Source organism: Porites lutea, chromosome 9, assembly GCF_958299795.1.
Source record: "Porites lutea chromosome 9, jaPorLute2.1, whole genome shotgun sequence".
In the NCBI taxonomy this organism is placed as follows: domain Eukaryota; kingdom Metazoa; phylum Cnidaria; class Anthozoa; order Scleractinia; family Poritidae; genus Porites; species Porites lutea.
This window is the reverse complement of record NC_133209.1, coordinates 28,918,445-28,944,162: the sequence shown is the minus strand read 5'-3', so window position 1 is coordinate 28,944,162 and position 25,718 is coordinate 28,918,445. Positions and strand designations below refer to the sequence as shown.

Here is a 25,718-nt window from a genome sequence, read left to right as displayed (position 1 = left end):
GTTGTTTGCAGGGAGGAGGGCCGGCGCACATTAATCGTCCTGTTAACGTCAGAACAAGAATCTGCAGGGTGAAAATGTACAGTGGAACCCCTCTCTACAGACATCCCCTTATTACGGGCACCCTTATAAAACAGAAAATTCCGTTAGTCTCGACGAATAGCTCATTTATTTTCTCGGACTTCGGACATTTTCCTGAGCCTGCGGCCCGAATCACAAATTCCCAACCAATTCGTCAACCCCGCTGAATGGTCACTGTTTTTCTGCGAACTGAGTATGACTGATTTACTGGTGAAAGTTTAACAGAAAAGAAGAATAACCTTTCAAACTCGTCTCCCTCTAATATTCAGTCCACCTCGCTGAGTCGCAACCTAAAACCGTTAGTACAAAGTAGAGGAGCGGATTCCATAGTCGTGTTTCAAAAACAATGCCCAGGTAATGAGGTTTCTTTCTTTCTTTCTTTCTTGTTACAGTTACAGCTGAGAAATTAAACAAAATTTTCTCACGAAAATGTCTGATTTTGTCTTCATATCGATAAAACTTGCGTTCGGGACGTTTTTTCCTGCGAGTCCGCTAGTACAAACACCCGGTTAATACGGACACTATTAACCGGGTTCCACTGTATTGCCTTTATCTAGGGTGAATAGCACCAAATATGGCCGGAAGTGTTTGAGGTATCCTTTAGCATCTTTTGTATAATATACCAAAACAATACAAGAAGTATATTTTAACATATTCCAATAGAGGTTTTTAATGCCGATTTACAATCAGTCGCAAAGAGAAGTAAAAACTAGCTAAGCTTAGCCAAAATTGTAAAACTACTAAAACAAATATTCACAAAATATCGTTGCAATACTGCTTTTTATACCGACTAGTTTCTGCGACACCTCTAATAGTGCGAATTCCAGGATAATAATTAATCTAAAATTTAGCAAGTTTCACAAGACGCTTTGTCAAGAATAAATGTTGGGTGAGCGCTCCTGGGTCAATTTTACTGGCCATCTATCTGTTTCGCTGCTAATAGTTATGATTTACCTAAACTTTGCTCTTAATACCTCCCGTTTATTTTATAACTTGTCGTTATTTTTCGTGTCGATTTTCCGCCGAAATTCTTTGCCAAATATAGAACGCCCTCATGTCAGTTTTTTCCGCACGGCACGTAATTCATTTAAGCTGCTTTTCGCATCTCCGTGATCATCTAAAAGATTAGTTCTCATGTCTAATACCTTTTGTAAAGATTCCAATGCTCCTTTCAAGTCTCCCATTCCATGTTGCACAACACCAAGCTCATGGTAGCTGCTGGCAGTGTTTTTGTGATCACCAAGCAGTTTCGATCTCATGTTTGCTGCCTTTTGTAAAGAGTCCAAAGCTCCTTTAAGGTCCCCCATGTCATGTTGCACCACTCCAAGCTCGTAGTAGCTGGACGCCGTGTCTTCGTGATCACCAAGTAGATATGATTTAATCTGTATTGCCTTTTGTAAGGAGTCTAAAGCTCCTTCGCAGTCCTGTATTTTAACCTGCGCCATACCGAGGCTGTGGTAGTTGTTTGCTGTGTTAATGTGATCTCTGCGGAGATTGAAATTCATATCTACTGCTTTCTGAAGTGACTCAACAGCTGACTTAAAATCACCCATGGCAAAATGGATAAAACCTTGTACATAAAAGCTGTCGGCTGTATTGAGATGATCTCCTAGAAGCTCCTTCGTCATTCGTAAGCTGACCTGTACAGACTCCAAAGCGCTTTTCAGGTCTCCCGCTTCCTTTTGCACCACACTAAGCTTGAAGAAGCTGGAAGCTGTGTCTTTGTGATCACCAAGCACACTTAATCTCATGTTTGCCGCTCTTTGTAAAGAATCCAGAGCCCCTTTAAGGTTTCCCATGTCATGCTGCACTTTACCAAGCCAATAGTAGCTGGACGCCGTGTCTTTGTGATCACCAAGAAGATTTGATCTTATGTTTGCTGCTCTTTGTAAAGAATCCAGAGCCCCTTTAAGGTCTCCCATGTCATGCTGCACTTTACCAAGCCAATAGTAGCTGGACGCCGTGTCTTTGTGATCACCAAGAAGATTTGATCTTATGTTTGCTGCTCTTTGTAAAGAATCCAGAGCCCCTTTAAGGTCTTCCATGTTGCACTGCACAAAACCAAGCGAATGGAAGCTGGACGCCGTGTGTTTGTGATCACCAAGCAGATTTGATTCCATGTTTGCTGCTCTTTGTAAAGAATCCAGAGCCCCTTTAAGGTCTCCCATGTCAAACTGTACTTTACCAAGCCAATAGCAGCTGGACGCCGTATCTTTGTGATCACCAAGAAGATTTGATTCCATGTTTGCTGCTCTTTGTAAAGAATCCAGAGCCCCTTTAAGGTCTCCCATGTCATGCTGCACTTTACCAAGCCAAAGGTAGCTGTAGGCCGTGTCTTTGTGATCACCAAGAAGATTTGATTCCATGTTTGCTGCTCTTTGTAAAGAATCCAGAGCCCCTTTAAGGTCTCCCATGTCATGCTGCACTTTACCAAGCCAATAGTAGCTGGACGCCGTGTCTTCGAGATCACCAATCAGATCTGATTCCATGTTTGCTGCACTTTGTAAAGAATCCAGAGCCCCTTTAAGGTCTCCCATGTCATGCTGCACTTTACCAAGCCAATAGTAGCTGGACGCCGTGTCTTTGTGATCACCAAGAAGATTTGATCTTATGTTTGCTGCTCTTTGAAAAGAATCCACAGCCCCTTTAAGGTCTCCCATGTCATGCTGCACTTTACCAAGCCAATAGTAGCTGGACGCCGTGTCTTTGTGATCACCAAGAAGATTTGATCTTATGTTTGCTGCTCTTTGAAAAGAATCCACAGCCCCTTTAAGGTCTCCCATGTCATGCTGCACTTTACCAAGCCAATAGTAGCTGAACGCCGTGTCTTTGTGATCACCAAGCAGATTTGATTCCATGTTTGCTGCTCTTTGTAAAGAATCCAGAGCCCCTTTAAGGTCTCCCATGTTGCACTGCACAAAACCAAGCGAATGGAAGCTGGACGCCGTGTGTTTGTGATCACCAAGCAGATTTGATTCCATGTTTGCTGCTCTTTGTAAAGAATCCAGAGCCCCTTTAAGATCTCCCATGTCATGCTGCACTTTACCAAGCCAATAGTAGCTGGACGCCGTGTCTTTGTGATCACCAAGCAGATTTGACTCCATGTTTGCCGCTCTTTGTAAAGAATCCAGAGCCCCTTTAAGATCTCCCATGTCATGCTGCACTTTACCAAGGCAATAGTAGCTGGACGCCGTGTGCTTGTGATCACCAAGCAGATTTGATCTCATGTTTGCTGCTTTTTGTAAGGAATCTAAAGCGCTTTCAAGGTCCCCTATCTTATGCTGTCCAATACCAAGGCTGTAGTAGCTGCGTGCCGTGAATATGTGATCTCCACGCAAAGATAAATTTATGACTGTTGCTTCCTGAAATGCTTCAACAGCTGACTCCTTGTCATTCATTGCAAGATGGATAATTCCTTGCTCGTGAAAGTCGTCGGCTTTATCGGGATGTTCTGCTAAATGTTCTTTTCTCAATCGTAAGCTCAACTGTACAGACTCCAATGCTGTTGTCAGGTCTCCCACTTTACGCTGTTCTCTACAAAGCCAGAAGTAGCTTTTTGCTGTGTGTGGCTGATACCACTCACTGAGAGGAAAGGTTTTGGCGGAGAGCAACTTTTTTTTGTCGTCTTCTTTGCCCCTTCTTTTTGCTTCTTCTATTGCCATGTCATAAAGGCCCTCAAATAACTTCTTTTCACCGTGCAGTGCAACATAGAGAAATGATTTTGCCTCAGATAACAAGTCTACAGCCTTGGTGTAGGTAATGTTATTTCCAGGTCCATTAGAAAGGGATGAAATGATGCACTCACGCTGGTCAAGGAATCTTCTGAAGGCCTTTCGATAACGTCCTATCAGAAAGTTTTTATTAGCAGCTTTACACCTAGAAATGTAATAGTCGTAAAAGTGAAGCTGTGCGTCTAGAAATACAGCTTCAATCCCTTCGTCATTCTTTACTTCTTCCTGAATGAAGGACCGTAATAGTGAATGGACTGTAAAATGGCTGAAGTTTTCTCCACAGTCTATTAGGGACTTTCGCTCTAATGATCGAATTATTTGTTTGGTTTTAACCTCTGATTTTACATTGAATATGGCTTGAGCTTCCTCTATTCCAAACCACCCTGGAAAAACAGAAAGCGAAACAAATGCGTCTCTTTCGGGAATCATGAGCCTTTTAAACGATGTGTTAATTACAGATTTGAGCCGGAAATCGTCAGGAAAGCTTTCACTATTCAAAACTTCAACTATGGTTGAATTGCTTAGTTCATCTAAAAGTACATTTATGGATATATTTGCTTCCTTAATCATGCTGCACATTAGTCGCATGGACATAGGAACGTTTCCACATTCCTTCACTACGCATTTGCAGTCACTTTCGGATGCATCTGGTAACAACAGCCTTACCAGATGCGCTGACGAAATTTCATCCAATACGTTAATTTTCTCCAAAAAGATGGGAAGCTTGTGGCTTAAGTAGTAGAGACTTTCGCGAGTAGTTAAGAGAAGCTTGACACGTTTGCAGTGAGTAAGGATCTCCTCAATGAATCGGAGCACGTGCTGTTTCCGTTTAGCATCTTCAGATTCGAATAAATCATCTGCGTTGTCTAATATTAAGACAAAAGGATTTCGAATTTGCTGTAAACATTGAATGACGAAGTCAGACGAGGGAATATGGTGCACCTGTTTATCGTCTACGAACATCCTGAGCAGCTTTGACACTAAATCATCCATACTTTCCACTCCACGAACGGAAGCGAAGTAAACTGGAAAATTCTTCTCTCGTAAGTGATGCGCCACCCTGATGGCCACTGATGTTTTTCCAAATCCAGGAGGACCCCAGATATTAACCAGTCGAGTAACTTCATCCGTTAAATGACGTTCTACTACTTTGCATTCTTTGTCGCGGCCAACAAAATTTGGTAATTCATCAGGTATGGACGAGTCGGGCTCAAATAAATCTGAAGAGACCACACAAATTACATTGCAGAGAATAATCAAAACTTTGTAGTTGTAATTAACAATAGTATTGAAAAGACTGAGTTATACGCTCCAGGCTAGGGTGAACGTTCAGTCGTCTACAGCTGTACAGTCATCCTTTAATAAAAGGTCTTTTTTAGCATTTAGATTGTTCCCCATTGTAGTTCATGTGAGTTTTCAAGGGAATTTGTTCCTTCTCTTTAAATACATCATGCGTGTGAAGAAGAAGAAAATTAGAAGACACAGTTCTTTAGAGTAAAATCACGTGACGTGCATTGGGAAAACAAATCATTTAAGCAGACCGCGAACAGTCGTCCTTCTTGCCACGCGCGGCGCGCGCGAAAAAGTGAAATTATAAGTGAAATTATGCAAATTAATCATTATGGCAAAAAGGGGGAGAGATTGGGACTTCCGCCCTCGTTCCTCATCACAGTCGTGTTCTCGGTCTCCCTTACTCAAAAGAAAATAAATAGCATATATAAATAAATTGTATTCAAGCGTATATTTTGCAACCTGTGGACCCTGTGATGAAAACTAACTAACTAACTAAATAATGTAAATGAATAAATAGACAGATAAATAAAGAAATACCATGCAAAACAGAAAGATGGATATATTTGTAAAAGGTTTCAATGCGTCGCTTTTTTGCTGAGACAGATTCGTAACTGTGACTGGTGTAGGTTTAAAGGTTGTACCGAGATATTTGCTTATAAAACTCGAATAAACGCAGCATTCTGATTGGGTGCCGCGGTTGTTCGAGGGCAGATTTGCTGGTGTTTCTGGCATTGCATAGGTAACCCTAGCCTCCCACGCAGGCATTTTTAGGGGAACTCGTCTTTCATCCCTCCCCACAAACGCCTGCTCAACCGAAAACAACATTCCTTTCCATTGTTTTATTCGCGTGGTAAGTGACTAATCAGCAGTTTTGAAATAAAGTGCTGACAACCTTAACGCGTAAAAACGTGACTCTAGAATTACCGATTTCCTTCGCTATGGTTGTGCAGTGCACGGAGTATTCTAAAACCTGACTAAATCTTACCATGGCCGCTTGGAGTCTAACATTTTTTAGAGGTCATAAAGCTTTCCTAGTGTTTCATGCAAAGCAAGTAAGCAAGTAATTATCGGGTTACCTTGCGGTCAAGGTCAACTCTCCAGAATTCGGAAAGTACAATGTGATTGGTTCAGCTTGGGAAAGGAATGTTCTCGGTTGAGCAGGCGTTTGTCGGGAGGGATGAAAGACGAGCTCCCATAAAAACGCCTGCGTGGGAGGCTAAGGTAACCCACGCTCTTATTTGTAAACTGCAAATGGAAGAAACCCACCTGTTCTGTTCTTGAATCTGCTGCGGAGAAATGTGAAATGGAAGTTGTTTCTACGATGCAAAAACGATGTTTGTATCGGAGCTTTGTCCGTAAATTTTGCAATGCTTTATTTTATGTGGTTTGTCTCGCATTTCACTGTTGATATCACGCAGTTGTTATTATCGTCTCGCTTTTCACTGTTGGTTATTAATTTATTAACAATTTTAATTAACGCGCGCTAATTACTTAGCAATTAATGAATTCGGCTTTCGTAGGATATGAAGAATTAAGCAGATCGAGGAGGTGTTATCCACCGAGGCTGAAGGCCGAGGTGGATAACACCCTCCGAGATCTGCTTAATTCTTTATATCCTACGAAAGCCGAATTCATTAATTGCTTTATTATTCATTCAAAATAATTCCTAGTTTAAAAACACAGCTAAAACATACTTACCCGCACTGATGTTAAGTTTATCTTCGATAGTGTACGTTTAGGTTTGTCCAGCTCCGCAAATATTCTCCAAATAGCAGATGTCGCCCTCCGAGTTGTCTTCTTGCTGTTTTTGCTATGTTTTTAGCCATTATTTCCCCTAGTTCCAGCTGTAGTTCTTACTCTTGAAACGAGTGAAGCGTCCGCCATTTTAGTTTTCACAACGAAAACATTTCAACCTCGTCCCCAGGTCTTCTCGGTTATCGGTGCCTTAACCTGTAGAGGGCTGCATTTTGACGTCATTTCCTCGTTAACCACAAAATTCTTCCAAATTTGGTCATCAGTAACTGGTTATGGTGAATTTTGCGTGTGCTTCTAGCCAAGCAGAATTGGGGAAATATTTTGAATGAATAATAGTTAGCAACTAATGAATACGGCTTTCTACCGAGGCCGAAGGCCGGGGTGGCTAACACCCTCCGAGATCTGCTTAATTCTTCATATCCTACGAAAGCCGAATTCATTAAGTGCTTTATTATTCATTCAAAATAATTCCTAGTTTAAAAACATAGCTGAAACGTGCTTACCTGCATCGATGTTAAGTTCATCTTCGTTACTGTACGTTTAGGTTTTTCCAGCTCCACAAATATTCTCAAAATAGCAGATATCGCCATGTTTTTAGTTATTATTTCGCCTAGTTCCAGCTGTAGTTCTTACTCTTGAAACGAGTTCGATGTCGTGCCATTTTTTTTTCACAGCCTAAACAACTCAACCTCGTCCCCAGGTCTTCTCGGTAACGGTGCCTTAACCTGTAGTGGGCTGCATTTTTGACGTCGTTTCCTCGTTAAACAAAAAATTCTTCCAAATTTGGTCATCAGTAACTGGTTATGGTGAATTATGCGTGTGCTTTTAGCCAATCAGAATTGGGGAAATATTTTGAATGAATAATAATGTACGTTAATTAAAACCAACAGTGAAACGCGGGACGATAATAACAACCAAGTGACCCAACAGTGATATGCTGAAGACAAACCACATAAAATTAAGCATCGTGAAATTTACAGACAAAGTGCCGACACAAACATCGTAACATTATTTCGTTTTTTGAATCGTACAGCAACTTCAATTTCACTTTGTTCCGCAGCAGATTCAAGAACGGAACACTCCACAGATAAATTTTTATCTCTCATTTAAGCGTGGGTTCTCTATGGTATTGTTAATTCAGGCACAGGGCGCCCACACAATCTGTGTGTGTAACCGATTGTTATTTTATAGTAAATGTACTGGATTTACCGTTTGCCTCACCCATAACGATATATCGCACTAAATATGTATATAAATCAATGTTACATAGACGCCGAATTACCTTACCAACAACTGCCCATTATAAAAATGTAAATAGGAATTCGCTTTGGGAACCTTCACATACGCAACTAGCAAGGCAGTTCTTAGCCAAGGAAGATGAGTGACGGATCAGCCAGTGTTTTGCAAGGAAACCAACGCTTTACATACCTTTTTGGATTCCGGACTGAACTGCTTGTTTTACGTCGTCGACGTTTGCTTTTATTTTCGCTAACTCACTTGTTGCAATTTTCACCTCTGATTCGACATTTTCCAATTTTCTCTCGACTTCTGCTGTTGCCGTTTTCACTTCTTCTACTTTTGTCTGTACATCTGTTACTGCCGTTTGTATGTCTGACCTGACTTCTTCCACTTTTGTCTGCACATCTGTTACTGATGTTTTTACGTCAGACTTGACTTCTTCCACTTTCGTCTGTACATCTGTTACTGATGTTTTTACGTCTGATCGTACGGTTTCAATTTGACTCTCGATTTGGTTGAGGTAATCATTGATTTGCTTAAACTTGATGTCAACATCTTTTTCTTTCTTCAATTCTTCTTTTAACTTTTGAAGCCTGGCAGTAGGAAAGTCTTCTTCTTCAAGCTTCCCGATCTCATCAATCCTGGTTGTGTCTTGTTTAAGTGCAGTTAATGCCTCTCTTGCTAATTTTATATAATAATCAAAAGTTGTCTTGTCAATCTTTTGGGTGCTTGTCTGGTGACACAGTGCGTTTCTTAGGAGACGAAGCTGATCTAACGCTAACGCAAACGTCTCGGCTTCGTTTCCAGGAATTGAAATAACAGGGTGAAATGTTCCACTTAGTAAGTGACGGGGCTTCACGTACAATTTGTTCAAAGTTGAAAGGCCTCCACTTCCGTCCGGAATGGCAAAGCTCTGAGCATAGAGAGTGGCTTCAAACAGCGCTGTGCAGTCCCACTCATGATATGATTTACCGGTTGGAACATATTTTGTCTTTCCACCCTCTTTACTGAGAAACATGTTACGAACCAGAGGTGAGTCGTCCCATTTTTGAAAGCCTGGTGTAGGAGCGACTTGTGTGTCCCACATGTGAACAAAAACTTGGCGGAGGGCGATTGGAAATTCATCAAGTACAACAGATGAAAACTTAAAAAAGTTCAGTTGCTCCAACGAAAATGTAGCCATTGCGAGGATAATAACTTTTTAAAAATACAGTATCATGTGGTATGTTAGAAAGTAGGATACCAAACTGTCGTCGAACAGTCAACCATTGTAAAGGGAGATAATCTGCAAAGATAAAGACAATAATATAAAAACTTTGAAATGCACGTGAAGTAATTTTATATCTAAATTTGTTTTTTTTAGTGAAAGTTATGATTAATTCTCTTCTAAATTCATAGATCAGCTTATCGCAATCTTTCATAACAAGTACTGAATAAAGAGATTGGATTCTTACGCATAATGCACCCAACATTAGCCCTGATGCCCTGGCGGGGGACCCCAGGCAAGGAAGGGGAAAAAAAACACACAGACACAGAGGAATCAACTCTCCCAGAGGGAATCCCACAGTGAGAGTGCGAGAAGAACATAAAGATGAACCAGGTCACCTCACTTGTAAAAAAAAGCTTTACCTTAAAGGAGTTAGCAGTTAGAAATCAAAGTGTCAATTTATCAATTTATTCAATTTATTCACAACCAGTATAATACCCTGCTGCTAATACACAGCTCAACCACTGCTAGGTTTGCTTTGAATTTTCACAGAATGTTTATCACGATACTTACAACCATTTGACTTGCCTTGCGCTGCAGTGAGAATAGGCCATTTCCGAGTTCCCCCGGGCCTCTGTTTCAAAACGAGGATAGGTGCTCAGCCTTTGATATAGAAATCATTTTTCATTCTCATGCAAATAAAACTCATTTTCATAAGAAAGGTTGTGCACCTAGCCTCATTTTGAAAGTGAGGGTTTTTGGAACACGGAAGTGGCCTATTTGCACGGCATACAATTGATTAACAACAAGTTATTATTAATAACACAGCGCGTGATGAAAGTAGTGTGAAAAATAAATAAAATGCATAATCATAAATAAAATGCGGGGAATCTCACGTGCTACTTTTAGGTGGTTTAACCTGTTGGACAGGTTTTTCTTGATCAATGAAGGTCTTGTTTTCGGATTTGTTGACCAAAACTAAGAGAAGTATTCATTGGTTGATCCATGTTATCGATTTAATAATCACTAAGGTGACTGTGACTTAAAAATAACTTAGTCGATCGTTACGTAATTATGCAATTTCTTTTTCCTGCCGCTTTCATTGTGCAACAAATTGTTCCAGTTCCCGTTCACTGATTCTTGGCCCGCAAATCGTACATATTTAATGACAACGAGGGCAAACTACCTTTTTTACCACGAAAAAATGTTTTACTTCTCCTTTTCTTCCTTTTGCACGTTTCTATTGCATTCCCACAACCACCACCACCACCACCACCAGATTTCAATTGTTTCTCCTACTCCTCCGCCTACACATTATCGACTGTATATCGAGCCCACCTCGACCCCACATCTACCCTTCATCTACCTTTCCTTACAGCGCAGTAACATTTGTCCGGGGTCTCTAATCTAGGAAAAGGCCTTAGGAGCTATTAGGCCACTAAACTAGGCCATGTGCCAAACATCCTGCATACTGCTAGGACTAGAATGTCGGCAATATGTGCTTATGCGCAATGATAGAAGTGTGATGATGAATTTTGAGCCTGATCAATATATATTTAAAAGCAAACATATTTCCCCGCGATGCAATTCCTGTAAATCAAATCTTCATCATTCCCCTCTCAAGGGTAAAACTATAATTTTCGAATCGCCCTGTACGTCCGCTTACAAAGTTGCATTTGGCCCGCGGGGTCCCTAATAAAGGGAATGGTTTATGATTGTTTTATGATTGTATTTCAACAACGAAACACACAGTGTATCACTGTATCAGTGGTATTGAATGCTTCTTGAACACTATCTGCCGTTCATATTTTGAAACACCTGTGGAACTTCGAGACAAACGGTCTGAGGGCCAAACTAAATGTTTATTACTGTTATTATGCCAATTGCCATTTAACCCAGCAAGCATATTTAGGCTTCCATGGTAGGGATGAAAAATATTATTAAATCAAAATGAAGTGGTGAAACAAAGTAAAGAACGTTTGGTGAGCTGCTTTGTTTTTACGATGATTAAAAGAGGCGAAATTTCTACAACTTGGATGCTCTATCATGTTCTTTATTAAATGCAAGAACTTGTTTTGAACAATCTTATGGTAATTTTGATTTTGTTCACCGTTCAGTGCGTCTTTAAATAAAGAATGAACTGCATGGAAAAGGATTCAGTTCACTATCTGAAGTAGTCAGTAATGTTGACTTAAAGTTTGTTAACTTTGGAATAACATTATTGTTTTCATCGTAAAAGGCACTTGTGACAATGGAATCTATAAACTACAGAAATTTAAAAAAACATCCAAATGATCTTTCCCTTTTGTCAATAACAGCTCCTGTCGATGGATGACTGATTTTCTAGAAAAATTTTTTTACACGGCTCGCGTGGGACTTTCCCAATTGGAAACTAACGCGAAAGTGAAAAACGAGTGTATTCAATTAATGAAACTTCAGCTGCATGGCCTATTGTTATAAAATCTGCTCTGAACATAACTACTACTACATGTGACAGTTATTACCAAACCACAAATAAGCGAAAGAATAATAACCCTATAAAGGTACAAATTAACATGGACAAACTAAAAATATGCTTTATTTGGACTCTACATGAACTTCCGCTTTCAAACTTAAACTATCCCCAGCTCAAGTGACAAACAGAGAAATAAAGAACCATTCACTCAAATGATGAACTAACTATAGTGACACTTGGAAAAGTACCAAGAATAGATACATTTCGCAACATATTGCTAGAAATCAAGAAGAGGCGCTGAAGTGGTCAAAAATCGCGTGATCAACAGTGCAGTGCATTCAGGGGGGGGGGGGGGGGGCGGAAGGTGTCTCCAAGGAAATCTGTGGTACAGTCCGCCTGCCAGTATGACGTCACGTCTCGCGTCAGTGACTTTCAAAATGGCGAGCAAAGTGTTCATCGAAGAGGCGGATAAAATTTCGATTTTATCACGAAATACCGTTCCGATTTCTTGGATTTGGAGATTTAAGGTTTCTATTGTCATACAAAACTAGATTTAAGTACTTTTTTGGAATGAAATGTCCAGTGTTGTAATGAATTTTAAAGATTCCTTTCTATCGTCGAGCAAATTTTACGGGCAATCATACTGACCGGTCACACTTTTGAGGGCCAGTGCACAACAAGATTGAGGAGTTTAGACACAGCAATAGGAGATTCATCAAAGGATGTATTATACTTTACATTGTGCGTATTTTCAGCTCTTCAGAGCTAGTGAAACCCTGTATCATTCCTCTCAAAGTTCGCTTAGCTGTAGCGTTGAAAGGGGAAGCTATATATATGACAGGTATTTGTGAGAGACTGTGAGCATTGAATCTTGTTGCTTTACCGCATTTTAATACTGTATTGGGCATACTCCTGTAATTCTGTAATTAAATCCCGAAAACGAATAAAGGGTTTCGCTTAATTATTTTTTGGGGTAAACCCAGTGGAGATTTTAGGTTAATAATATTGATGATTAGGACGATGTACAAAAGGCAAGTTTAACTTTCGCCAGTGGGTCATTGGTGGGTGTTGGCTGTAAATTAGTACAGTTTGTGGTGTACTGTGTGTGTTTGTCATTATGTCAACTAACACTGAAAAAAATTCAGCTGTTTCAGAGGAGGGACATGTCTTGACAGCTTGTGATTTTTATCTGGTCGTAAGCTTGGCCAGTATGCAGATCAAGAGCTTTTGAAATCCCTTTTCCAAAATAAAACTCCGGACTTAAGCTTAAAATATATATTGATCCAAGCGCATGACCAGCAGGGTCCGCAGTAACAATAAAGAAAAAAAGGCCAAAAGGAAAAATAGTGTTAAAAAAAATAGACCAAACAGGAAAAAAAAAAAAACGGTACAAAGAAACAGAAAGCAGCGTCGCCGGGAGTCGAACCCGGTTTATCATTATTATTCATTCAAAATATTTCCCCGATTCTGATTGGCTAAAAGTGCACGCATAATTCACCATAACCAGTTACTGATGACCAAATTTGGAAGAATTTTGTGTTTGACGAGGAAATGACGTCAAAAATGCAGCGTTCGTGCAGGTTAAGGCACCGTTAACCGAGAAGACCTGGGGACGAGGTTGAGTTGTTTAGGTTGTGGAAACAAAAAATGGCGGACGTTTCACTCGTTTCAAGAGTAAGAACTAGACGAACAAATTGCTAAAAACACGGCAAGAACAGCAAGAAGACAACTCGAAGTGCGAAATCTGCTATTTGGAGAATAATTGCGGAGCTGGACAAACCTAAACGTGCACTATCAAAGATGAACATAACATCGATGGATCGATGGAGGTAAGCATTTTTTAGCCATGTTTTTAAACTAGGAATTATTTTGAATGAATAATAAAACAATTATTGAATTCGGCTTTCGTATCATATTTCGTATCATATATCCGCCTCGGCCTACGGCCTCGACGGATAACACCCTCCTCGATCTCCATAATTCTTCATAAATAAGATACTCAGCCTCATACATTAATTGTTAATTATTTTTACCCTAAAATCTCCACTGGGTTTGCCCCCCAAAAATAATTAAACGAAACCTTTTATTGGTTTTCGGGATTTAATTACAGAATTACAGGTGTATGCCCAATACAGTATTAAAATGTGATAAGGCAACAAGATTCAATGCTCACAGTCTCTCACAAATACCTGTCACAAGGGGGGGGGGGGAGCTACTACCCATACATTCTCTTAAACGATGTTCTCACAACTTGCAAAGCGATCAGCAAGGGTCTTGCCAGCGGATTTGTGTACTGATCATGCGCATTACGTCAAATACCATAGATCAACGGTCTTGAGAAGAAACAAGAGCATGGCGGTCGAAGGCGGGACTGTTTCCCACTATTGTATTTTGGTAATTCGCAAATTTATTGATTTATGTCGCTTTTCAGACATAGTGTGTGGTTTTCTTTTTCTGTGAAACAATTTCCCTCTGCAGAGTTTGGAGTATGCAACATATTCCGTATAGCTGATAAGAACCGCCGAAGAGTTGAGCTATCGAGCAGTGTTTTGCTGCAAACCTTAGGAAATTTATAGCGGCTTCAAGGTACAGAGCTTTCAGCAGTAATTGTGATTTGTTTATTAGGATCGTTTTGAATTTTAACTTTGGATTCAAGGTGTTGACTGATCGTAATAAACGAAGTGAAATGTTATGAAGTGTGAATGTTTATTCAGCTAAGCGTACTTTGAGAGGAATGATACAGGGTTTCACTTGCTCTGAAGAGCTGAAAATACGCACAATGTAAAGTATAATACATCCTTTGATGAACCTTCTATTGCTGTGTCAAAACTCCTCAATCTTGCTGTGCACTGGCCTCTCTAAAGTGTGACCGGTCGGTATGATTGCCCGTAAAATTTGCTCGACGATAGAAAGGAATCTTTAAAATTCATTGCATCACTGGAAATTTCATTCCAAAAAAGTACTTAAATCTAGTTTTCTATGACAACAGAAACCTTAAAATCGCCAAATCCAAGAAATTGGAACGGTATTTCCGTGATAAAATCGAAATTTTTGTCCGTCTCTTCGATGAACACTTTGCTCGCCATTTTGAAAGTCACTGACGCGAGACGTGACGTCATACTGGCAGGCGGACTGTACCACAGATTTCCTTGGAGACACCTCCCCCCCCCCCCCCCCCCTGCCCAGACCCCATACTCCATCTACTTATGAAATACAGTACTGACTTCAGGGTTCAACGCTTCATAAAAAAGACTGTACATGACCATTCTCCCTGGCGCATAATGTTCGGAAAATTGAATTTAGACAACAAAACTTGCTACCATGGCTAACCTATAGAAATTTTAATCGATATCAAAGATCATGTTACAGTTAACGCGCTGTAGAAGGTTCAAGGATAGAGACAAATATAACTGAAGTTAGTCCTCCAAATTACTTCGTAAAATTCTCAGAACAAACAGTCACCCTTTTAAAGGCAATTTTTGGTGATTTTCATGGAATCTTTTGAGTAGTGACGCTCTAAGAGGCAGGAAAGAGAGCGACAAAATGACTAACACAATTGCAAAGCCGATTTAACTGAAGAACAAAGCTTACAACAAGATTAGAATATCTGTAAAGGGATGGATGCCGAATGCTTCTTGAAAAATATCTGCCGAAACTACTGTGGAACTCCGAGAGAAATGGTTTGAGGTCGAAACTAACTGTCTATTACTCTTATCATACTAATTGCGATTTAACCCAGCAAGCATACTTAGGCTTCCATGGTAGAGATGAAAAATATTATTAAATCAAAATGATCTGGTGGAAGAAAGAAAAGAACGTTTTTGGAGAACTGCTTTGTTTTTACGATGATTGAAAGGGGCGAAATTTCTACAACTTGGATGCTCTATCATTTCTTCTTTATGGAATGCAGGAACTTGTTTTGAACAATGGTAATGTTGGTTTTGTTTACCGCTTCGGTGCCTCCTTAAATAAAGAATGAACTGGCAAAGCATTCAGTTCTCTATCTGAAGTATTCAGTAATGTTGACTTGAAGTTTTTCACTGAACTTTGGAACAACTTTTTTGTTTTCATCGTAAAAAAAGGCGCTTGTTACAATGGAATTTGTTAAATACAGAAATATAAAAACATTCAAATAAATGATCTTTCCCTTTTGTCCATGACTGCTCGTGTCGATGGATGACTGATTTTCTTAAAAAATTCTTTTACACGGCTCGCGTGAGACTCGCCCAAATGAAAACTATGGCGAAAGTGAAAGACGCGTGTGTTCCGTGAATTAATGATACTTTAGCTGCATCGGCTATGTAAAATCTGCTCTGAACATAACTACTACATGTGATAGTTACTACCAAACCACATATAAGCGCAAGAATTCGAATAATAACCCTAAGGTACAAATTAACATGGATAAACTAAAAATACGCTTAATTTGATTGCGGATTCCACACGTACTTCCGCATTCAAACTTAAAACATATCCCCAGCTCAAGTGACAAACAGTGAAATACAGAACCATTCACTCAAATGATGAACTTGAAAAAGTGACACTTGGAAAAGTACCAATCAACCAAGAACTGAGATACCTCTCGCAACAAATTGCTAGAAATGAAGTCGAAGCAAGTTGTCAACAATCGCGTGATCAACAGTGCATTAATTGAATTACTTCGATTCAGAGAGAACTTAACTTCTATTGGCCATTTAAATGGCCAAAAAAAATATGCACAATTCTAAAAGGACAGAATAGTATTTGACATACCAATGTTCTAAGTTAAGTCCAATGCCACTGTCATCAGTCCACTTAGGGTGCTGGGCGCGATAGTCACCAGAAGACTCAAATGATGATTAGCCGCACAAATAATAGAATTTAGAACTAAACTGGCCTAGGGAGTCTGGATAAAAGAATGCTAGATGAAAAGCGTTGAAGCGTTTAATTAGCTCCAGCCTGGTTTCCAGGGTCCATAAGTTTACGAAGACCGGCGTGGACACAGGAGACCCAGAATCACCAGAGCCTTCTCGAAGCCAACTTATAAAGATTTGTATGCCAATTTATCGCAAGATAAGACAAATTACAGAGCGTTTCACAAAACGTTTGACGAACGGTTTCCGAAGTTCATTTCAATTTCCCGAAGTTCACCACGAACTTGGCAATTTCATTACGCAGTTGTCAATCAAATTGCGAACTTGAGAACGAAGAGATGAATTTCACGTGACAGTTCGAAGGTTCGCAAGTTACGAATTGCTTTTGATGTGAGTGGGAAATTGAACTGCATAAATAATGGCAGATTTATCGAATTGGAAGGAAACCTTCAAGGACAAAATAAATGATAAAAGTTATTTTATTTTTGAAACACTCGCTGCGAACCAATTTACGAGTAGGCTTCAACTAAAACTTCTTATCTCGGATCAAGTCGATTGTTTACAGTATAGCTATGTAAATAGAAAGTTCAAAAACACGAAATTGAAACCTGTATACACATGAAAATACCCGTTCCAAACTTTTACCGGATACCTTTTTTGTCCGGTCCTCTGGTAACATTTGTTCAGTAGTACATTTTTACAAAACTTTTTTAGGATTACAAATTAACGGAAACTAGTAATTACTAATCGAAGTAATCACAATGTCTGAAGAAATTCCGCGACATTCCAGGAGTGATTGTGCTAAGACCTTGGAAAATAGCAATATCTGTGTGAACTTCGGCAAACTTAGAGTGCCTTCGAAGCCATCCCTTCAATTGTCTGAAACAATGTTTGCAGGTATTATATTGGGGATGGTAAGGAGGTTGATAAATCAAGGCAATGCCGCGGGCTGCCAACATATTTCTTAAAACTGGTTCCACATGTCTGGCATGGTGAAACCGCAATTATCCATAACTAGTAATAGTTGACAGGGCTCGAACTTAACTTTTTAGTCCACTAGCAAAGTTTTGCTAGTAAGATTTTTCTTTACTAGCAAAAGTAGGAATCTCACTAGCTATATTTCAATGCAGCCATTTTCCCTTTGAGGACTAAACCAATGTAAAGATTAATTTCAGCGATCTGAAAATTAAAAATAAATTGAAAAAAATGTGTATCAAAGCGTTAATTTTGTGGTCTCCTTTGCCGCTGTCCTGACATCCACCACCTATTTACTGCAGCCCTTGGGTGATAATCAGCTTGTTTCTTTGGCCCCTCAATTTTTACTCTCATCAGCATGTCCATGGTATCGTTCCCCAGTGTACAACGCCAGTCTGACTTGACCCTTTTCATTGTGGAAAATCCTCGTTCACATGAGGCATTAGCCAAGGGATATACTGATGTTAAATGGATAACCTTCATGATGTTGGAATAGTTATTCCTTTCTACATCCTCCTGGCTGATTCTCTGCCATAGACTCAGTGGGTGTAAAAATCGAGGTCGAGGGCCTCTTAAAAAATGCGGTTATTTTAGACATATCTTCAAACAAAAGCTGAAAACCTTACAAAGATGAAAATCACCAAATCAACTCTGTGCTCACCCACGAAGAACGCAAACGCGCAGCTAAATTGAGCATAGGTTATACATAAAACCGCTGACCAGTGACTGACATGAAACCTGCATTCTTTCTCGTAATACTCAATGTTTTCGTGGTTTTTTGCCACAAAATTCTCCAACAGCGTTTATTTTTTTAATCGAAATTCTACTGGAAAAATACCGGTACTCGCAAATGTTTGCTAGAGGATATTTTTTAGACTCGCAGCTTCAAAAAACCACTCGCATTTCGCGAGTTTGCGAGTGCTAATTTCGAGCCCTGGTTGACACTACAGCTGCCCCCGTTCTGTATATTGTCGATCAATAGTATTCTTGCTGGTTGTGTAGCTCTTTGAAATATACCGATTCATAATAAAGATTTTCACACATATCTCATACAATAGGTGAGATAAATACGGGAAACGCAAGATTCCATGCACAGTTTCAGCTCGATTTACACAGCTTTGATCAAAACATTCTCAGTTTCGAGAATAGTTTATTCTAAACCATAAGAAAAGATTTAATTAGAAGTTGAATTTTTCGCTATTTCTCTTTCCCTTTTTACATACAGTTCATTTTATTTGCCGGAAAGTAAGCCTTAGAAATTAAAAGGACGTTTGATCGATTCACACTCGCGCATTCTAGTCTTATTTGAAACTTTATAACGGAAGGACATCTGTGAGTAGGGAATAAGTCAGTACAGAATTTGATTGTCGGCGAATTTCTGTAAACGGTCAGTGTAAGACGCAGACTGCGGACTGCAGACTGCAGACTGCCGACCAGGGGTAAAATGCAGACTGAGTGTAAAATGCAGACTGCAGACTAAGAGTAAAACGCAGGCTGGGGTAAAATGCAGACCGAGCATAAACTGTAGTCGTGGAAGGGTTTAAGGGCAAAAAAATCCCGCAAATACATGTAAACGAACACTTACTTGACGACATCTGCCTTCACAAATCCATTCCTTTCTTCTCTGGAACGTCGTCGTCGACCCGAAAACATAATCGCAATCTTGAACCTTTTTCCTATCCGAGAGACTTCACGCTTCAACTTTATGCACTAGTCATTTGTTTCCTCCGCCCCCCCACCCCCGCGACATTCGGGGACTTTGTCGGGCAATAGCGGGGGAATTACTGCAGCTTTGCGATGATTTTATGCCCAGACCCCCAGGGACTTTACCTCAAATTTGCCTGACCTAAAATACCCCCGGGAAACCCCGCGAGAATTTTCAAAAACAAAGCGCTCACGAGGAGACTGTGTGCAAAGGATTCTGGGTGCATTCCTCACAAGCAGCGATCCAACATGGCTACCAGAGAGGATAGCGTGACGAAGTAAGTGTCAACAATCCTTTTATATTGTAACCGCTGGTATCCTGACCAGCGGGCTTACCCCCTTGTTTATTAGGAGCATGCGCACGGGGCCTCGGCATTGGCGGACACGAGGCCACCGTGAAATAACCTGAAGTTTTCACTAAGGTTTTCTTCAAGTTTCCCAAGTGTTTTGTAAGTCGTTTGTTTCAGTTTTTCTTTGTCGTGCTACGGATTTCTAAAGCTTTCTAACGGATGTTTGTGATGATACTTGTGAGTTGATTCAGCCTCGTGTATGATTAAACGTTTTGTTGTTATGTTCATCGCCACGGCTATCATGTGCCGCCATTCACAGCCACAGTTATTTCACGACCTCATGGACTTTATGGATTTACAAGGATTATAAAAGTTACGGTGGTGCTTCTATTTATCTATAGTTTTGACCTGGTTTTACGGTTCTGGGGATATTTACGGTCATGGAAGGTGAAGGCAAGGAATTTGCGGCTTATTTTGAGGATGACAATTTGCTGAGCTTGCAAGTTTCGCGTTCGCACTCCCCAACAATGGATACGGAACTGTTTCGTGTTATATCGCCGCTTAACACTCAGCCAACGGATGCAGCATCAGAAACGGAACTTCCTGATTCAGTAAAGGTTCAAGGTTCGCTGAATATGGGAGTAAAATCTACGGTCAGTGATGCTGAAGCGCTAGGAGTGGGCGAAAGGAGAAAAATTCCAACGGATAAAGGTAAACAACACGAGCTACAAAGGTTAAAGGATCATAGAACTGTGGCGTTACGTCACGTAACTAGACAGATAAACAAAATGAAACCGCTACTTGCTGATCTTAAGAATTATGAATTTGTGTCAGTTGAAATGGAAGGTCTTAACAATTTGCTTGTTAAACTGCAAGATGCTCAGGATAATTATGTTGACGCGTTAGAAGATGAAACTGTTATTGTTAATGCCAATTCATGGTACGATGCTCACGATGAAGATGTCTTTAAATTTAAACAGTCTGTCATTGAATATTTGTCCAAGGCGAAAAGGCATCAGTCAAATGAAGTAAACTCTGTTATCTCTAGTGGGTCTCATCGCACAAGAAAATCAAATCACTCTAAACGGTCCACCTCATCTTCAATTTCATCTAAAGCTAAGTTGATAGAAGCAAAAACTAAGGTTGCAGCATTGGAAATTGAAGCATCGTTTCTGAAGGAAAAGCAAGCGCTTAAAATGGCAGCTGAACATTTAGAGCTAAAACAGAGTTTAGCTCAAGCAAGGGAAGAAGAAAGGATTTACGAAGAAATGAAGAATGAAGAGTCAACTTTTGCACCTGTTCATACACAAAGTCCTCCGATTTGTACAATACAATCAGTTAACTCCGCTGGTTTGAAACCAACTTCGCAGCAACAACTTGTAAGTTCTTTAGGCGTTACAGGGTATCAACAGCCTTTACAAGCTAGTCCTCTTAGTGCATTTACGGTACCTCAGAAAGGACCCATTTACACAACACCGATAAATACTGGTGCATTACGGAGTAAGGAAGAGACTACGGCTTATGCAGCAAAACCCCATGAACACCCCTCGAGTGTACATTCTTCATCATACCCATCTTTAGCAACGACTCCTGCTGTTACGTATACTGCTCCTGATCAGGTATGGTGTCTGCCACCATCACCACCACAAGGCTGTTCGACAAGTTTGTCAGTCAAAGACAATACTTTCCAAGACATTGTGGAAATTCAACGAAAACAAACTGAGTTGTCTCAGACTATTGTCAACCAGCAAGCAAGGAGTCTTTTGCCATCGAACGAGCCTCCTATGTTTTATGGTGATGCTATGGAGTATCCATTATTCATGACTGCCTTTGAGTCATTAATCGAATCAAAGGTTGAAGATTCCAATGAGAGATTATATTTTCTGGGTCAATACACGTCAGGTAAAGCAAAAGAAATTATAAACGGTTGTCTACAAAGGAAAATGGAAGGATCCTATGAAGAAGCTAAGAGACTTTTAAAGAGACAATTCGGTGATCCTTTCAAGATAGCTAATGCCCACATCACGAAATTGTCTTCTTGGCCACCAATCAGACCAAACGATGGTTTAGCCCTCCAAGATTTCTCTATTGCCCTGGATCAAGCTAAGTCTGCTATGAAAGGCATGTCTCATATGGATGATTTAAACACTGCTCATGTACTGCGTCAACTGTGGGAAAAGTTACCTAAGTACCTGCGAACCAAATGGACTGAAAGGAACAATAGGACAAAAAGTGCAAAGGGAAGAATAGCCGACTTCGAAGAGTTCTCTCAATTCGTGCGCGAACAAGCTGATCTTGCCACAGATCCTGTGTTTTCAGAGCAATATGTTAGCAAGCCAAATCATGATGAAAAAGACAGAGGCACTCATCTTAAGTTTACAAGAAAGCCCCTAAAAAGGGGAAAAGGGACAAACCTTGCTACTGGTGTAAATCAGGAAGCTAGCAATCAACAGTCTGTTGTATGCTCTTTATGCAAGAAGCCTCATAACTTAAACGAGTGTGAACAGTTTTTGAAGAAATCTCTGAGTGATCGTCGAGACTTTGTACTAGAGAAGAAACTGTGCTTCGGCTGCTTTAGCGACCAGCACATTGCAAAGCATTGCAAGGAAAGACAAACGTGCAGGACGTGCAACAAGCAGCATCCAACGTCACTACACAACCCTGATGGAATTAAGAAATCGAACGACAAAGGTGACAAGAACCAACCTCAAGATAGACCTCGAGTTAGTAGCAATCACACTGCCATCTGCAACATAACTGAAGCTGGAGATGTGCCGGTTAACATGGGTATATTGCTAGTCTGGTTGTTTCATAAGAGTAATCCAGCGAAGAAAATACGAGTTTATGCTTTACTGGACAATGCCAGCGGTGGAACGTTTGTGAATGAAAGCGCAGCTAAGGCTCTTGGCGTTGAAGGAAGTAGCACTGACCTCACTCTTACTACAATCCATGGAACACACAGCGTAACGTCGAAGGCCATTGAAGGATTAGTCGTAGCTAATGTCAAGGACGAGAGTGCAAGGTTAGAGTTGCCCAGAACTTTCACGCGAAACATCATTCCAGCGGACCGCAGTGAAATACCACGACCTGATGTAATCAGTAGGATGTCTCATTTGAAGGATGTTAGTGCCGAACTTTCCCCCTACATGGAAGATGTTGAAGTGGGTCTTCTTATCGGATTGAACTGTCCAAGTGCCTTACGACCAAGAGAAATTGTTTACGGTGGAGAATCAGATCCATATGCTGTACGGTCACTGCTCGGATGGTACATAAACGGTCCTCTCTATACTCCCTGTCAGAGTAGCATTTTAACGTGCAACAGAATTCATCTTAATCAGCAAGACACCTCATCCCCGCGAGGATATTTAGTCTCTCAAAGGACGGTTAAGGAACAGATAACACCGCAGGCAGTTGAACGAATGTTTGAACTTGACTTCTCCGAAAAGGAAAAGGGAATATCAATGTCGCGCGAAGACATCAAGTTCTACGAGACTGTGGAAACTGGTATCGTTCATCTCGAGGACTTGCACTATGAAATGCCCCTCCCTTTCAAACATAAGAACACTGAGCTCCCAAACAACTATGCTCAAGCTGAGAAGCGCCTGAACAGCCTCAAGAAACGTCTAATGTCTGATAACAAGTATTACACGGATTACTGCAGCTTTATGTCTGATATCATTTCGAAAGGGTACGCTCGGAAGGTGGATGACGATCTTAAAGATCAGTTGGGCAGAACCTGGTACCTGCCGCATCACGGAATTTATCACCCGCAAAAGCCAACGAAAATACGCGTGGTGTTTGATTGCTCGGCCTCATTCGAAGGACACTCCTTGAATGACAAATTGCTCCAGGGACCAGATCTCAGCAGTAACTTAGTCGGTGTTCTTACCAGGTTCCGGCAAGAAAAGTATGCTTTTATGGCAGACATTGAAAAAATGTTCTTTCAAGTAAGAGTAAGGAAGGAAGATCAAAGTTTTCTCAGGTTTCTATGGTGGCCAAACGGAGATTTACAGAAGGAGGCCGAAGAGTATTGCATGACAGTGCATTTGTTCGGTGCAGTATCATCCCCTGCATGCGCTAATTATGCACTTAAACGCACTGCTGACGACAACGAAGATGAATATGGGTCAGAAGCAGCCAACACCCTTAGAAGGAACTTTTATGTGGACGACGTTCTCAAATCGGCGAGCACCGAAGATGAGACTATTAAGCTAGCAAAGGATACCAAAGCAGTTTGCCAAAATGGTGGATTTAACTTAATCAAGTTTGTGGGGAACACAGAGCGTATCATCAGCTCAATCCCTCAAGAACACAGAGCAGAACAGGTGAAGAACCTCACACTTGGCCAGGACAAGTTACCCATAGAAAGAGCGTTAGGAGTTATTTGGTGTATTGAGTCTGACACGTTCAACTTCAGGATTGAACTTAAGGATAAGCCTTGCACGCGGAGAGGCATCCTATCGACCATCAACTCGATTTATGATCCCTTGGGTTTCATCGCTCCTGTAGTACTCGTCGGAAAGAAAATTTTGCAGGACATCTGTCACACTAATAGCTGGGATGAGCCAGTCGACGATGCCACCCGCAGCAGATGGGAAAGATGGCGAAATGAGCTGTACCTACTTGAAAGTTTGAAAGTACCAAGAAGCTTTAAACCCTTGGAGTTTGGAAAGATTGTGTCCACGCAACTCCACTGTATGTCTGACGCTTCGACGTGTGGTTACGGTCAATGCTCGTATTTAAGGCTCGAAGACGAACATGGCAAAGTACATGTCTCTTTTGTTATGGGAAAGGCGCGAGTGACGCCAAAAAAGACCGTCAGCATTCCAAGGTTAGAGTTAGCTGCAGCCTCAGTCTCTGTCAAGATTGGTGATGTTCTAAAGGATGAGCTAGAGTATGAGAACATTGAGGATCACTATTGGACGGACAGTAAAGTCGTCCTAGGCTTTATAAGTAACGAATCCAGTCGGTCTCATGTCTATGTTGCCAACCGTGTTCAACTCATTCATGATCACACCACCCCCTCACAGTGGCATTACGTCGAAACTACTTCAAATACTGCAGACGAAGGTTCAAGGGGTATGTCACCTACAGACTTTGTTGAGAAATCACAATGGATTCAAGGCCCTGACTTCCTTAGAAAACCTACATGCAGTTGGCTGAAAGAAAGGTCATACAAAGACACTGTGGACTCAGATTCCCCCGAAGTGAAGAGCACTAAGGTTAACACATGTGTAGTGAAAGAGAGTGACGTCATAGTTGAGAGACTTCTCAGGTTCTCAAGCTGGCACAAAGCGAAGGTAGCTGTCGCACTATGCCTAAAGTACAAGAGGAAGCTCAGAGAAAAGGTCATGTCTAAAGGGAAGGAGTCCAGTGCTGGATCACAAGAACAAAGGTGTGTCAGTAATACCCCTGCAAGTGCAGGACTTAACGTCGCCAACTTACAGGAAGCAGAAGTGGAGATCATAAAACAAGTACAAAGACAAGCATTTCCATCGGAAATAAGAAGTCTCCAAATCGTTCAAGCGAACGCTAAGTACGGTCGCCGGGAAGTGGAAAAGGAGAAGAAGGCTGTGCTGAAGAAAACCAGTACGCTTCGAACGTTAGACCCCTTCCTAGACAGTGATGGTGTCATGAGAGTTGGCGGGCGAATACGGAAGGCAACACTATCGGAGTCACTCAAAAACCCTGTCATCTTACCAAAGTCAAGCCACATTACCGCACTGGTTATCAGCTACGCGCACGAAAGAACACACCATAGCGGAAGAGGAATTACGTTGAATGAACTTCGTGCTAGTGGCTATTGGATCGTCGGTGGAAATTCGATGGTCAGGCAGTTTATTTCCAAATGCGTAACATGTCGGTACCTTCGAGGTACCGTGGGAGAGCAGAAGATGGCTGACTTGCCGAAGTCGCGCGTGGAGCCAGCACCGCCTTTCACCTACTGCGGAGTCGATTTCTTTGGCCCTTGGCACGTACAACGAGGAAGGTCTGTCGTCAAGAGATACGGAGCATTGTTTACTTGTTTTGCAAGTAGGGCTGTACACATAGAAGTTGCAGACACCTTGGAAACTGATTCCTTTATTCAAGCATTGAGACGGTTCATCTGTAGAAGAGGACCAGTCAGAGAAATTCGTT

General features: G+C 40.9%; 2 protein-coding genes across 2 annotated transcripts in view; one reads left to right on the top strand and one right to left on the bottom strand.

Moving 5' to 3' along the window:
• Positions 1-810: 810 nt before the first annotated feature.
• Positions 811-9,279, bottom strand: LOC140949153 (uncharacterized). Its single transcript, XM_073398384.1, has 2 exons — positions 8,286-9,279; positions 811-5,029 (listed from the first exon to the last, which is right to left on the bottom strand). Exons 1-2 carry the CDS (start codon positions 9,277-9,279, stop codon positions 1,131-1,133), a joined length of 4,893 nt encoding a protein of 1,630 aa, XP_073254485.1. The 3' UTR covers positions 811-1,130.
• Positions 9,280-20,020: 10,741 nt separating this feature from the next.
• LOC140949152 (uncharacterized) overlaps positions 20,021-25,718 on the top strand; it is a 10,583-nt gene continuing 4,885 nt past the window's right edge. The window contains exon 1 of the mRNA XM_073398383.1: positions 20,021-25,718. This exon is cut by the window's right edge and continues 592 nt beyond it. Within this exon, the coding sequence (XP_073254484.1) occupies positions 20,021-25,718 (5,698 nt within the window).

Coding starts and splice junctions, on each gene's coding strand:
- LOC140949153 (XM_073398384.1), bottom strand. CDS start 9,279: ATGGCTACATTTTCGTTGGAGCAACTGAACTTTTTTAAGTTTTCATCT. Junction 5,030..8,285: donor TCAGTCCGGAATCCAAAAAG/GTATGTAAAGCG, acceptor TGGTCTCTTCAG/ATTTATTTGAGCCCGACTCG.